Here is a 15,297-nt window from a genome sequence, read left to right as displayed (position 1 = left end):
GTAAACGAAACTTTAAGCAAAAAAATCAAGGAAAATACCATAGTGGATTGAATCAATGTGATATTGTAGTCAGGGTCGAGTAGGTATAGCCGCGAAATAAGATAATACATAGCAACTTTCAACTGATCACACCATTAATGAGAGTGAACAATATCGTTAAAATTTGTAGAGTATTGTAGCCCCATGCGGTGGACGTGTAAATCGTAGTATTCCGCAGTACTGCTGCATCAAGATAGAAACGAGTCATCGATGGATTTGCCCCTTCTACTTGCAGCTTGTAAAGGCCCTTATATGCAGATGACCGCGAAACCCAGTCGCTGTTTTGGCTCTATATTCTAGAAGTCTCTAGATCATATATGGCTTTGATCAATCGACTCGAGCATCTACGTCTCGTGCTCCAACCAGCTCTCGCGACACGTAAAATGTACTCTGCGGTTAATGCAACGTCCACTTCCTCCTCGCATAAGGTAGTGTAGATGCGTAAGGTTTTGGTGCGAGGCACACCTAAATCAAGACAGTTTATATAGAAGGTCACAAGCGCTGCGCATTCTTGACGAACTCGAAGCTCGTTTTGCCATTCTCCCTTGCACTGAGAAAACTTTGACCAAAAATTCTCCATACACAGCGCACAGAGTTTGGATTTGCACACAGTGACGCACGAATTTCTTAATGAACTCATAGCTTTTTGCCCGTACTTACAGGAGCGACATTTACAGATACTTATGTATTTCACTTACACATTTATCTATTATCTCTCCTTAAAAAGCAATTGGCTAAATTCATACTCTCATCTGTGCCCAATGACTAGGTTAGCGATTGGCTCGCGCCGCTGGACTCTTCTTCGCAATTGTCTTCAGCAATATTCAAGTTTCACAAATCGTCTCCTCTCGACCTCAATAAGACCAGCGCCAAATGCCAAGCGACGTGTTTCTTTGGTATTTATATCTTAAATGTCATATAATGTTTTTTATTTTACGCTCATGTTAACTTTTCAGTCGATAACTAAATTGAATTCTCATGGCGATGGCGTCGGGACGTTTATCTCCGAAGATGATACGGAACTGCAAGTAATTGTACCATTTACAGCTCCAGGAGATAAACTTATAGCTGAAATTTGGGAGCAAGACATGCACTCAACTTCTCGAAAAAAACCAGTGGATAGTAATACCCAAGACATTCGATCAATTTTCGGACAGCAAGTAAAATTGCTTGAATCAAGTAATTATCGTGTTAATCCATTATGTACGAAATATTTTGGAGACTGTGGTGGATGTAATTTACAGCATGTTCGTTATGAACAACAACTTCGAGAAAAGCAGCAATGGATTATAAATTTATTTTCACAACGTCATCATTCACTAGATATGGAGATTTGTAACATTTTGGGTGTGAAAATTCAAGATGGAATTTATCATTATCGTAATAAAATGGAATTTACTTGTAGTACAGGACGTTGGTTACTAGATGAAGATAAAAATTCAAGTGATAGATCAAGTCAAGAGACGATTGCTTCAAGCAATTCATTTACAGTTGGGATGTTTCCTGTTTCCTCGGTCCATTCTCGTCGATTAAAGCAAAGATATGGCAAAAATAAAGCACGTCGTCGTCGAGTAGCTTTGTGGAGTCCTCGTATATTATCAATCAAGGAGTGTCAATTGCAGGATTTAGCGTGCAATGAGTTGTTACAACGATTTGTGCAGAAATGTGAAATAAATGGATTAAGCGCATACAATTTCATCACTCATAAAGGATTTCTGAAACAAATTGTGTTGCGTCGAGGTGTAAATAGTCGAGGACAAATAGAAATCATGCTGGGCTTGAAAACTACCGAGTGGTATGGTGAAGAGAGCGATCTACTTCATCGTATTGTACAAGACCTTGCAAGCGAAGTTGAAAAAACGTCGTTGGTTTCAGACGAAAATTCTCCACGTCTTGTATCAATTATAGAAAGCTTGGATCAGGAAGCAGAACGACATCGACGACGAGAAGATGATGTAGCGTCTCAATTAATTGAAAATCATACACTTGAACGTGTTCTTTACGGCAAAGCGCATCTTGAAGACACAATTCTCGACCACAAATTCGAAATACCTTTCAATTCATTCTTTCAACCAAATTCAGTCCAAGCAAGTCTTCTTTACTATGAAATTCAACGTATGATCGTCACGTTGCCAGAAAAACCTATTGTGTGGGATCTCTTTTGTGGAGTAGGTAGTATCGGAATCTGTATGGGTGCTTATGTTAAGCAAGTTATGGGATTTGAGCTTAACGATGAAGCTGTGGAACGTGCTAAAGTCAATGCTCGTCTAAATGGTTACACATCTGATCACATGCGATTCTTTCGCGTTGATTTAGCTAAAAGCTGGCACGAAAAAGACTTTTTTGAACTCCTTGCATCACATTCAATTGATTATGACCTTCCAGACTTGATCATTGTGGATCCCCCAAGAGCTGGACTGCATCGGAAGCTCATTGAAATGCTTCGCCGTATGACACCACGTTACATTTGTTACGTATCATGCAATCCTCACTCTCAAGTAGTCGATCTTGAAGTTTTATGTGCCAAGGTAAAATTGGAGAGTGGTCAAATTGGTTATTATAAAGTGCGACGTTTGCAACCAGTGGACATGCTACCACATACTCCTCACGTTGAAACAATGGCTTGGCTTGAGCTATGCGAGTAGTCGGGGGTTACTGAAAATTACAAGACGAAAAGGCTCATTCTAATTCTGTTTAGAGTTATATTGTTTTTTCATGTCAGAGATTGTGTCATGTCGACGACACAAAGTTCAGAGGATGTTGTGAGCAAAATGTCAGGATTAAGTATGTCTTTCATACTGTTAATTGCTTTCTCAACTATGTAATCTAATGCTTGATCGATAAGAACTTCGAACAGGATGGACAGATGACATGGACACCATTCGCTCACCTCGACATGTGAGTGAAATGACTCGAGTTGCATCTTTTCATGCAGATGAGAAGAATGATAGACAGAAGAACAGTAAATTGGTTGCGCAGGATTCACAAGAAGAAAATCGACGTCGAATTTCAATTCAGGAGCGTTTACGTACCGAAGTTGGTGCAGCAACAGATGAAGTCGAGGCAAAAAAGTCTCGAACTTGTATATTGCAGTGATTGAATGTCAAAATATTGTGATAGCTAGATAACATGACTGAAGTTTAGAATATTGGAATTGTACTTAGTTTGAGAAGACAAGCAGATGGATATGTCTTACAAAACTAACTTTTTGATATCCTTCCAACAATAAAGTTTTTGAATCTTGAACCGACGCAGACTCTACGTTTGAACCGACACGTTTCAGCATTGAAATCTTGATATCACTTAGATTGATGCCAACTTCTGGAATTGTAGGACAACCTTCAACTCTTGACGGTCTTCATGGAAAACAATCAGCTTCAGCATTGCATGTTGCACCTTCTGTCGTCGAATTTCCATCTTTCGAACGTGGCAATTGTTACGTTGCGACTTTAAACGTTCAAAATACCAGTCATCGCGTCTTGCGTTATCGATTGACGCCACCATCACATGCGTCGTCATTCCAAGTTTTGCTGCGAGGTCAAGACCTTGCAAAGACTGAAAATGCTACTGTATCATTATCAACAGGTCTTCAAATCAAGTATGACATTATGTTTCATGTTCCAGAAGGAGATTCTATTCCTGCAATGATTCACGATGGGTTGCAAATAAAAGGAGATGATGGATCAATTTTGGAAATTCCATTGATGGCTAGAAGAGCATGTCCGTCATTAGAAGTGACGCCGTTGCAGTGTAAACTTGGTCTTGTTGTTTTGATGCAACGTTCAGCTCAATGTGTCGAAGTGCTGAACAATGGGACACGACCAGGAAGATATGAGGTAGAAGTATTAGAACCGAGCGACTTTAGCTCGAAAGCAACAATTAAAGTATTTCCAGAACAAGGAAAACTTGAAATTCATGAAAAGGTACATGTGAAAGTGGAAGCACAAGGACTTGGAATTGGTGTATTTCGAGGAATCGTTCGAGTTCGAATATGGGAAATTGTAGAGGAAGACGACACGAGAACAGATGCTTTACCTTCCGCAGAGAAAATTGTGGACGTCTCGGGTAATGTGGTTGAACACACAGCTGAGTTGGTATTACGTCAAGGACATGAACCTGTTAAGTCTTTATTCTTTGGATCGCTATTCGCTGGTGAGAGACGTACGATTGAAACGCTATTGAGAAATAATGGTCCTTTACCATTAAAATTCAAGACTTCCATCAATTTTATGATAGAAGAGGATCAAAAAGATCATGAAGTACATAAGGAGCTTGAAATTACACCTGAACATGGTTGCATTGATCCATTCAGTGAGACTTTACTACAATTTATATACCATCCAAGAGCAAAGACTTTGGAAGAATTGCAATATCTTAGTCGTCATCAGAATGAAAATTTTGAAGAATCGTCTTCGGATTCGACTTCTCCCTTTACTCTTTTATCAGGACCAGCACAATCTCTTAATGCTTTTGCCTCCATCTCTTGCGAGACTTTACAAGCTCATGATTTGACGTTTCAAATCACTGCAAAAACGTTTAATCCTCAACTATTTCTCTCCCCATCGCCACCTTTAGACTTTGGTGATGTTCGATCACATGATCGAGTTGACATGTTGTTGTCTATCAAGAATTTATCTGGTTTACCAATACAATTTAAGTCTAAGAACAACATAGCGCATTACTCGATTTGTCCACGTGTTGGTCGCTTGGATGTGTTGCAATCTCAAAATCTCGTTGTGAGTTTTACACCAACACAATTGGGGACATTCGACAATTCGTTAATCTTACAAGTAAATGATGGGATAGTTGAGATTCCTATCAAAGTTCATGGACGAGCCGCTGTAGTAGGATCTGTTCCACCATCAAGCGAACGATTTGTTGGTGGTCCCTATGCTTTACCGGCTGATTTTGCTCCAAAGTATCACTTTCTCTTACCTGAACAAGCAAAACAAACAAAAGGGAAGTTATCGCGTCGTTTTCAGCGTCAACCTCCGTATGAACGTGCAGCATTAAATGGAACTGCAGCAGTGGATGAATTTGAGCTTCAAGGCACAAATAACACACATTTAACGTATTGTGTGAAGGAACTTGCACGTCGTGCTGATCATCGTGCAGCGTATCATGAGTATCTGACTCAATGTCGTGTTCAGCGCGAAGCTAAAAGCAAAAACAAAGGAAAAGCTTATGGCTTAAAAAAGCATATCGCTCAGTCTCGCGGTTCAAATCAGGAAAACGATGTTAATCTTGGGATGGAGAAACTTACACCACCGACACTAAAACTTCCACAATCGATTGTTGATGCAAACGAACCACTTTGGCTTTGTCAACATCCGACAGATGGAAACGTGAATCTCTTTTTTGACGCATTGAAACTAATACCGAGAAAATATAAAACTTTGCCTGCTACTCCTGCGGAATTAGCGGATTGTGCTCAAAGTTTAGAGACGTCTGAACTTAATCGTGTACTCTCAGGTCCAAAAACTCTAAATTTTGGAAGAGTGTGCATTAATGTAAGTACCACACGTGGACTTACAGTGCAAAACGATCTCTCGCGTAATGTTCTAGTCAATTTACACTTGGAAAGTCAACAAATTGGAGATTCTTTCGAAGAAGTAGCACGCAAGACACTTCTAACATCTCAAGTTATACCACCTCATTCGAAAGCAGGATTTGATATCGTGTTTTGTTCATTAAAAGAACAAAGTTACCAGCAAGTTCTGACGTATTCATTAAATCGTATTCACTTTCGTCAAGTGACACTTATGGCTGAAGTTGCACCGATTGTCGTAGAAGTTACACCTTTTGATTTGCTTTTTCAATTTGATGATCTCGATCTGAATTCAAGTATTTCTCGTGATGTTGTGATAAGTAATACTAGTGACTGTGATGCTTTATTTAATTGGACTCGTTTGCCTTTGGTTACTACATTTGATGGTTTAAATCGACCTGAATCTTCAAAAAGTAATGCGACAACAATGGCAATGACTGATAGAAGTTATGGTAACAATACAGCAATAAAACTGTCCGTATATGACATCAATCCAGCAAGTGGTGTGCTTAAACCATTAGCTTCACTTGTCTGTAAAGTGATTTACACTCCTCCATCTATGACAAAAGCTACAAGAACCGCTTTAGGAATCACACAGAAAAGTGGAAGTTTCTGGTTAACTCAATCGTTACAATTAGATGTGACAGGAGGTAAGAAATGTCTTTTAAACTGTCGAGCTTTAGTACCTGAGATCAAAGTTGGAATTCGTGATAAAACAATTGACTTTGGAACAATCTCCGTTGGTCTTGAGCGAACAAAAACATTTGTACTGCATAACAACGACATTCACAATCGTGCAGTTGTAAGTACAAGTTTTGAGCTTCTTTCAACAAATCCTTCAATAGGATTACAAGTCGTTCCAAGTCAAAGTTTCATTGCTCCTCAAGAATCGCTTGAAATTCTTGTAAAACTTGTACCATATCGAGCTATTACACTTGATATGAATACAAAAACACAAAGTGCGACAGTAATTGTAACAATACGTGGTGGTATTGTTTATCGTCTTCCAATCTTTGTATCTGTTGTTATTCCTGATATTTTACTTGTTCCTTCCGATATTATTGACTTTGGACAAGTTGTGCTTGGTGTATCAGTCTCACGTATACTTTCCTTTACAAATCAAAGTTCAATATCTGCTTCATTACAACTTGATCTTAGTGCTTTACAAGAATTTGATGTCATTAAACCACGTCGATATTATGAAGATACAAGCAATAGTATTGAACCACTTTTTGATGATAAGATGGTCAATGGTCAATGTACAAAGTGGAAACTTCATTTATTACCTCACACATCTCTCGACTTAAATCTTATCTATACACCGTTAAAAGTGCATCAATATGATCTCATCTTACCACTTGAAATCGCAAATACCTCGATGACTTTAAATGGATTTACAATATTAAAACGACGACTTCAAGCTACTGGAATTTCTCCTCGTCTTCGTTTTTCAACATCAAGTATCAACTTTTCTCGCTGTATTGTTATTCGAGATAATAATCGAAATGTACGATATACTAAAACTATTGTTCTAACAAATGATGTTGATGAAAGTATAGAATGGCGACTTGATACAACTTGTTTACGACGTGGAAATCTCATTACTTTTGCTACTGGTGCTGCTGAAAGTTTAGGAGTTAAAGAATGTGGAGCTGCTAATCCAACACATAGTGCAACGTCTACTATCTTTCATATTGCTCCAAATCAAGGGGAATTAGCACCAGGAGAAGCTGTAACCCTTTATGTAAACTTTATACCTCTTGATGCTGTTGAATATGCGGAAGAAAATTTACCACTTTTGATAAATGACGAAAGTTATGCGAATTTTACTTTACGAGGAGAAGGAGTAACCCCACATTTATCTTTTTCAACAAATAAGGTTATTCTTGCAACTGTACCATTAGGGGTTACCACGAAAATGACATTTCAAGTTTTTGCCACTGGGTACGAATCTTTTGAACTTACATACCGAGTGGCGTTAGATACGTCGCGAGTTCCATTAACTGTCGTATTTCCTCAAGGAAAAAGACTGAGTCGAGTTTGTGAAAGTGTACCCGTTGAAGTACAATTTACAAGTACCTCAAGTATTGCATTTAATACTCGACTTGAGTTTTTGGATCCTAATGGCACATCATTTCATTTACCAATTGCAGGATGTACCGAAAATTCGTTCCTGACAACCTACAGATTTTTTCAATTACACAATCTGGCACCAAAAGAAATAGAAGATGAAATTTCTAAAACTGATTCATTTTGTTTTTATACACACACATCTGGACAATTTCCTATTTATCTTCTTTCGAAACAACAAGCTCAAGAAGAAATTGAAAAAAAGACGAAATCTCTTTCAAATGGATTTATAAGTTTGAATTCAATGATAAGTCATGAAGATACAAGTGATTCAACACAATTTTCAAAAGATGAGATTGAATTTCTTATGCAATATCTTAATTCCACGTTTCTTCAAACACCAATTCATGAATTTCCAGAAGATTTTGCCAATACTCGAGGTCGACCTTTATATGAATTCTTGGATCTCATTTGTAGTAAAACAAAAGGAGAAGGATTAGCAATTCCTAGTCGTAATATCACGGAATCAAGCACAAAACGAAAGAATTCGTTAAATTGTTCAACTGTATCGTCAAAGAATGAGTTAACTCAGCTTTTAACGCAATATCTTGAACTTTTACGTTTTCTACGTTCATATGGTGCCATGGTACACGATGTATATCCAGAATATTTATTAAGTCAAGACTTTTATTTAAAAGCATGTGAGAATCCTCATGCTGATCCTGCACTTTTCACTATACCACATTTCACATCCTTGACTTCTATTGCGCGACGTCAATTATTGATCAATGAATGGCGAACAGTGAGTACAACAGCGTGGATGAAAGTGATTTATCAAGTGATGAAATGTTTTTTATTTTCTCGAATTACATCGAAAGGATATCAATTGCAGATGCTTCCAAATTATAATTCAAAAAGTGAATCTAGTGGATGTGATGATAAAAGTAAGAGCGACAATTCTTTAAAACGGATGTGTCTTGGTAGCAACGTATATAGTGAAGCTGAAATGGTCCTGATTCAGTGGCTTTGTGATTGTATCCGTACACACTCTCAATGTTCCCAATCATCAGCTTTCAATTCTTTTAAAGAAGGAGTACTAGAGACTCAAATGTTGGATATGAGACGAGACTTACAAGATGGACAATGGCTATTTCACCTTGTGGCTGCATACATTCCAACGTTATCAACCGATCAAGCACCTTATCAATGTTTTCGATGGAATTTAGAGACGTTTAAAACCCATCAACAAACGAGTAGATCAACAAATCAATTGCAGCAGAAAGCGGATGTTTTACTTCAGATTCTGAATACGTTTGGATTAGATTTTGGAATGAATCCCAAGCGATTTCTTTTACATTTTACAGGTCGAGAAATGTTCATTCTGTTGTTACATTTATATCAAACATTACCACAATTCCTTCCAAAGGCAACGATTGACTTTCAGGGTACTTTAGGTCAAAAGATTGAAAAGAACATTGAGCTTCAAAATCCAAGCCAAAGACCATTACGTTATCATGTTTTTCTACTTCAAAACCATAATGGAGCTTCTCAAAAAACAATGAATGAGTTTACACTTGAATCAAACGAATTACTGCTCGAAGCTGGCAAAACGGGTACATTTCGAGTAACTTTCCAACCACGTTTTTCAAGACAACTTCGAGTGCGTCTTGTGTTTCAAGCCGTAAGAGATGATACGTTGTCATTTGGAGGTACTGGTGCCACTATGGTCTTCATGTTAGAATCCAACATTGTAGCACGTAAACCAGTTCGGATTTTTCAAATTGAGACCAAAACATACGAGAAACGTATCGAAGAGCTCGTGATTGAAAATCAATTTCCTTGTAACGCAAGTTATAAAGTTTTAATGACACAAAAAATACTTTCGTTAGGGACAGAAACCTTTGGAACAAATGAAACGAAATTATCTTCTTCTCAAGGAGTCAATCGTCGTCGTTCTGTTCAAGCAAGTGGTAGAAAACATTCTTTAAATGACAATTCAAATTCAGATGCTACTACACTTGAAATGAAGCCAAAAAATTCGAATAATCGTGAAAATGGAGACTTTCAATGGTGTATAAATGCTCAACCAGCATTTTATCTACCAGATTTCAACAATTTCAATACAATAAACAACAATTCCGATACAAAAGGAGAAGTTAAGCATTTGAACTTAGCAATCGAAGATTCTGAATCGAATGTTTTGAGTATTCAACAAAAGGAATCGACGAAACTCAAAATCGAATTCTTACCTTTTCATCCTGGCAATTATTGTTGTCAATTATTGTTCATTGATGAAAAGATTGGAGAATTTCTATACGAAGTGCATGGAATTGCAACTCTTCCAACAAGTTTAGAAACGTTAGAATTTCAATGTGATACATCAAATGCTGATTCGAAACTTGCTCGACTACATTTTATTCGTGAATTGACTATTCCAATTTCTAATATTTTACTTCATCGTGCTTTATCAACAATTCTTGAACGTACAAATGGACCATCACGTGTTAATCTTCAAAATGGACTAAAACAGTGTGAAGAAAGTCATCATCATACGTTTTCTGTCACTCTCAATTCACCGTACTTTACACTTCATATACCCGAATTGACTTTAACTTGTACCAGTAAAAGTATCCCAGTAGGATCTGAACGATCCGAAACTTCTCAACGCAATTCTTCAAGAGTAAACATGACTCAAGCACGATTGGGTACTCCACGCTCGGTTGTTGCTGGTTTAAATAGTATCTTACTTGACTTTCAACCCAAAGGTGCCGGTTGTTATCGATGTAAACTATTACTACGGTCACAAAATACAATTTGTGGCAGTAGCGATGTTCGTGTTTATGATATTGTGGCTACAGTTAAAGAGCGTCAAGTACAAACTCAATTAGATTTCGTATCACCAGCACGTCAAAGTATCGTCCAAGATATTCCAATCTCAAATCCTACTGAAACATCATGGTTACTACAGGCTATATTTGGTACCTCAAATTTGGAACGTTGTTCCATGTTTTCAGGTCCAGCTTCGTTAATAGTACCCGCAAAACGCTCAGCAACGTACCCCTTAACTTTTACCCCATTATGGATTAAACACGAAACAAGAACATTTGTACTTGTAAATAATACAACACAGGAACAATTCGAATTTCAACTTTCTGGACATGGTGAAGAACCATTAGCACAAGATCATATAGTTCTCAATTGTCAAGCTAGGACGAATATTGTGCATGAATTTCAAGTTTTTACTTTACCAGGTGGTGAAGTAAATGTTCCACAAATCTTTCAAGTCGAATCAGATTTGTGCCATGTTATTGGACCATCAACAATTACAGTACCCCCTGGTATTAATCAAAGTGTGAAGTACCCACTAACTTTTACTCCATTAATTAGTGGGTTATACTTTGGTTCAATCACTTTTATTCATGAGGTTACAAAAGAGTATCTTTGGTATACAATTGAAGCTACTGTGAGTCCTCCAGAACCAGAAACTACGTTAGAAATGCACACAATTGTACGTGAAGCTATTGGTGTGGAAATTAAAATTTTTAATCCTTTAGAAACTATCACAATCTTTCAAGTCAAACTTCAAGGTCATGGATTGATAGGATCTGCAACTTTAACTCTTGAACCCCATGAAACAAAAGTCTACGAATTATTGTATTCACCTTTAGTAGTTACAATGGAAGAAGGTGCAATAATGTTTTCAAATGATAATGTTGGAGAATTTTGGTATCGTTTAGATCTTGTAGCAAATGAAGCAAAAGCACAACAAGTTGATGAAATGGTTTGTGCAGTTGGAGAAGCATGTTCACAATTATTATCACTTGAGAATCCTAGTAATCATGAATTACATTTACAATATCATATCAGTAACACAAGAAACTTTTCAATTCAAAATGAATGTGTGATTATACCACCTTTTGGTCGTGAAAATGTCTCTCTCAATTATACTCCATCTTCTTTATTAAATGTTGAGAGTACAAGTATTGTATTTTTTGAAAAAGATGTTGTAAGTGATTGGGAATTTATTGTACAAGGTCGTGGACAACCACCAAGTGTGATGAAACCACTTGTCATTACAGCACAAGTGAATGAAATTGTTTCGACACTTTTCATGTTTAAAAATCCATTTGCAGTACTTCTTCAAGTGAATGTGGAGCTTGTTATTGATAAACAAGATACTTCAACACACCGAAATTACTCATCAATGCATGAAAGTTCGGTCTTTGAACTTCTTTTGAAAAAACGACATCTTGAATTGAACGAATTTGAAGTGATTCAAGTACCAATTTCTTTTCAACCTTTAGACGTAAGTGAACAACAAGCTCAATTAGTATTTCACGGTAAAGAAGAATTTGCTGAACTCGAATGGCGGTATCCTTTACGTGGGATAGCAGAAGCTCCACTTCATCCTCGTATCGCAACGATACTCGCGTGTTCAGCTCGTGAGTGTGTCGAAAAACGCGTCGAGTGTGAACTTTTGGCAGCTCCAGATGACATGGAATTAGAAAATGAATCTTTTACAGTGGAGTGGGAAATTGACACGAAACACTTTGGTCCATTAACGACAGTGACTGCAATTGAGCGTGCACTTACTGTAACTCCTGAGCCAATATCATCTAAGACCAATTCTGCTGTAGTTCTCGTTTATCTCATTCGATTTGAGCCTTTACGTTCGTATCGAGGATCGATTACACTATTAATTAAGAAAAAAAGTGGTGGATTGTGGCGTTTTGATGTGTCGTTAGATGCGACCGATCCACCAATTGATGATGTTTTAACGATTGAATCAAGTTTGAATCAAACGTCATCTGTGAGCTTTCAACTCTGCAATCAATTTCGAGAATCAGCTGCTTTTCTTGCTGACTTTTCCGCTGGATCTTCAAGTGCATTTACAGTTTATCCCGTTCAAGGTGAATTGCCTCCCTATGAAAGTCAAGATGGCGCTGTCTTTGTCGTGTCATTCACACCTACGGGATATGGTAAAATGCAATCGGGACAGCTAGTCATTTTAACCGAAGAAATGCAATGGACATTTAACGTCAAAGGTGTCTATCCGGATGCTAAATCAAGTAGTAAAAGTAGTGGGTTGACGAGCAGTCTCACCTCAAGTGCTTCACGTCGAAGATTAGGAATCACAAAGACTAGCAACGGTAGAGGTGATACGAAAAGTAAACGGTAAAGTTGAATAGAAAGACATGAGATTTTCATTATTGCTAAATTCATAAAGAGAAGTCTAGATCAGATCTTGAATCCGATCCTAGATGGAGTGTGCGAAGTCATCTTCTGTGCAAAATGCACAGCAATCTCGTTGCAAAAGGTAGCAGTTGTTGTCAAAATCGGAGCATTATGTAACAAGAGCTACACGAGTGTGTAAGAAATGACCCAACTTTCTGATGCAGAATTTGCAGATGGTTTATCTGTAGTAATACAAAACATCTGCGGTATGCGTACCGAGTCAACCATCTTCGACCTTGGGTGATGAGCTTCACTCTTTTTGAGAGAGCCGCTTCGCTTAGGGCTGGAGCTCAATGACCTCGATCGCCTCGAGAGAAAAAAGGTCCTAATGGGACCAGGATAGCCTACCTGAGTTCATCAGGCAATTCGGCGAGGGAGCTTGACCCTTTCTGCCTCTTGGCCGAGAGAAGGGGGTATGCAGGGCGCGAATTATTGATACAGCCAGTGACATCGAGTTTGCTACCTAGACAGACTTATTGTAACGGGGTTACTCATACCCTGGAATGAAGGGAGGTGTGGTGTGACCATAGAAGGGTGTGGGTTACACAAGATGGTGTGATCATACAATGGTGAGGCTTCACCTCAACAAGAAGTCAGTACGTGGCTGGACTGCCAGTCGGTATGCGTTTTAATGAGGTTTTACTACTTATCTAGGAAAACCTATAGATTAGATAAAGGCAGCTTTGCCGCAAATAAAAATACAGTCTACAATCTAAACGGAAGAGTTTATTTGCCTTGGGCTAAGGTCGTGATTACTCTTGGAGTAAGCGGATTGCGATCCGCTACACTCGTACTGTTTCTAAGTATAGAACGAAGGTCGGTGATCTTACTCTAATCAAAAAACTACTGCAGCCCCGCTGCACTTGGTAGGACTCGTAGTCAATCTACACCTGAGGCGTTACGACTTACCCTTTGTGAGGATGGAGCAGTTCTCCTATTTGCCGTATAACATGCAAGATGGGCTTGATGATCTGATATCTCTGCTTGTCTCTAAGGGCATGCAACCCTCGCTTCACAAGGACCTGAAGCGATCAGCGCGCATCTAGAGGCGTATTCATGCTTTGAAAATGCTATGCTAGAGGACCTACAGAGAAGGTATCTGCGTCGACTGCATCCATGACGCCACCGTCGACGACGGATGAATCCTCCTGACTCAAGCCGCTCATGGTGAGCGTTAAGATCATCGAGGGTAAGGATGGATAGAACCTCCTGCTCTGGGTGAGAGAGGCCGAGATGGCAACAGCGTCCGCCATGCCCCAGACCGAGCATCAGCGCGTGGCGCTAGCTATCTCCAAGTTCAGTGGTTGAGCGCGAGAATGGGCACCAACGTGCGATACTTCAGTTGAAGCGGTGCTCCTCTCCTGGACGAAGCTGAAGCTGAAGCTGCAGCTTTCACGAGTGCTCTCGCCGCAAAACCTGGCATATCGCGTGAGATCGCATTTCCTTGCTGTCCGACAGGGCAACAAGAAATCGGTTGACTTTGTCCAAGAGTTGCGTAATCTCATTGCCGGTATAGAAGCCTTTCTTCTCCTCGAGACGGTGACAAAGACAGTTTTTATGGAGGCCTCCGCACTGGCGTGGTCAGAATGGAAGTCTTCCGTGCACACTTCTTTTTTTAAAGAAGCAGTAAATGTGGCATTAAATACGGGTTTAATCTTCAAGTCTGAACGACTTGGTTGGAATGCACACTCTAGCAGCTCGTCGAACGGACCTGAGCCGTTGGATTCCAGCTATGTTAAGGACTAGGAGGCAGAGCTCCGAGCTGCCGAGCAGCGTTCGAGCACCTGACGATGCTTGTCTGTGGTGCCACGCATCACCTTCCACCTTCGCATTGGTTGTCTCCTGCACAAGGCACGTCAAGTATCATCGGATCGACGTCCCGCTTCTTACCAATCTTCTGGTTGTCGCGGGGAAACGACAACACCCGGTAGGTGCGGGGTGGCCTACTGGGTAAGACCTGAGTCTGATGAGCCTCAAGGAGGTAACGGTCAGCAGGGCTCAGCCCCAAAGTGTTTTGTGCTCTTTAATACGAGACGTTTATACAATCCGGGCTTGCTTGTCGCGGACGCGACGGTGAAGGGCTTTGAGAAGCCATGGAAGATCTCGGGGCGTTGGGCAATTATGCACGACGCTCCACGATGGAAGAAAGTAAGCTGTATGCTGAGGTACTGAAGGCGTGGTTGGGTGACATAGTTACTGTTCGCTTAGCGACGGGAACATGTAGCACGGTGCCGAAGGTCCCTGTGGACCTTGGTGTCAAGTTTCTTGACTTTGATAGCGTTAAAAGCTGCTTAGTCTAAGACTTGAATTTAAGGTGTGACCCCATCATTGGTATGGTATGGCTGGAACACCATGAGCCATGGGTCGATTGGAGGTCGAAGATATTGGGCGCAAGTATATGTCTC

The 15,297-nt window shown here is 39.5% G+C and overlaps 2 protein-coding genes across 2 annotated transcripts; both read left to right on the top strand.

Moving 5' to 3' along the window:
• Positions 1 to 980: 980 nt before the first annotated feature.
• On the top strand, positions 981 to 3,135 carry PHALS_07350 (rna methyltransferase; the record flags this gene model as incomplete). Its single annotated transcript, XM_024720800.1, has 3 exons — positions 981 to 2,680; positions 2,762 to 2,823; positions 2,885 to 3,135. 3 exons carry the CDS (start codon positions 981 to 983, stop codon positions 3,133 to 3,135), a joined length of 2,013 nt encoding a protein of 670 aa, XP_024585963.1.
• A 215-nt stretch (positions 3,136 to 3,350) lies between these two features.
• Positions 3,351 to 12,836, top strand: PHALS_07349 (uncharacterized protein; the record flags this gene model as incomplete). Its single annotated transcript, XM_024720799.1, has 1 exon — positions 3,351 to 12,836. The coding sequence occupies one exon, from the start codon at positions 3,351 to 3,353 to the stop codon at positions 12,834 to 12,836; it is 9,486 nt and encodes a 3,161-aa protein (XP_024585962.1).
• Between the last annotated feature and the right edge of the window lie 2,461 nt (positions 12,837 to 15,297).

This window comes from Plasmopara halstedii (genome assembly GCF_900000015.1).
Source record: "Plasmopara halstedii genome assembly, contig: Scaffold_3109, whole genome shotgun sequence".
Classification (NCBI taxonomy): Eukaryota; Oomycota; class Peronosporomycetes; order Peronosporales; family Peronosporaceae; genus Plasmopara; species Plasmopara halstedii.
This window is presented reverse-complemented; position numbering and strand designations above follow the sequence as displayed.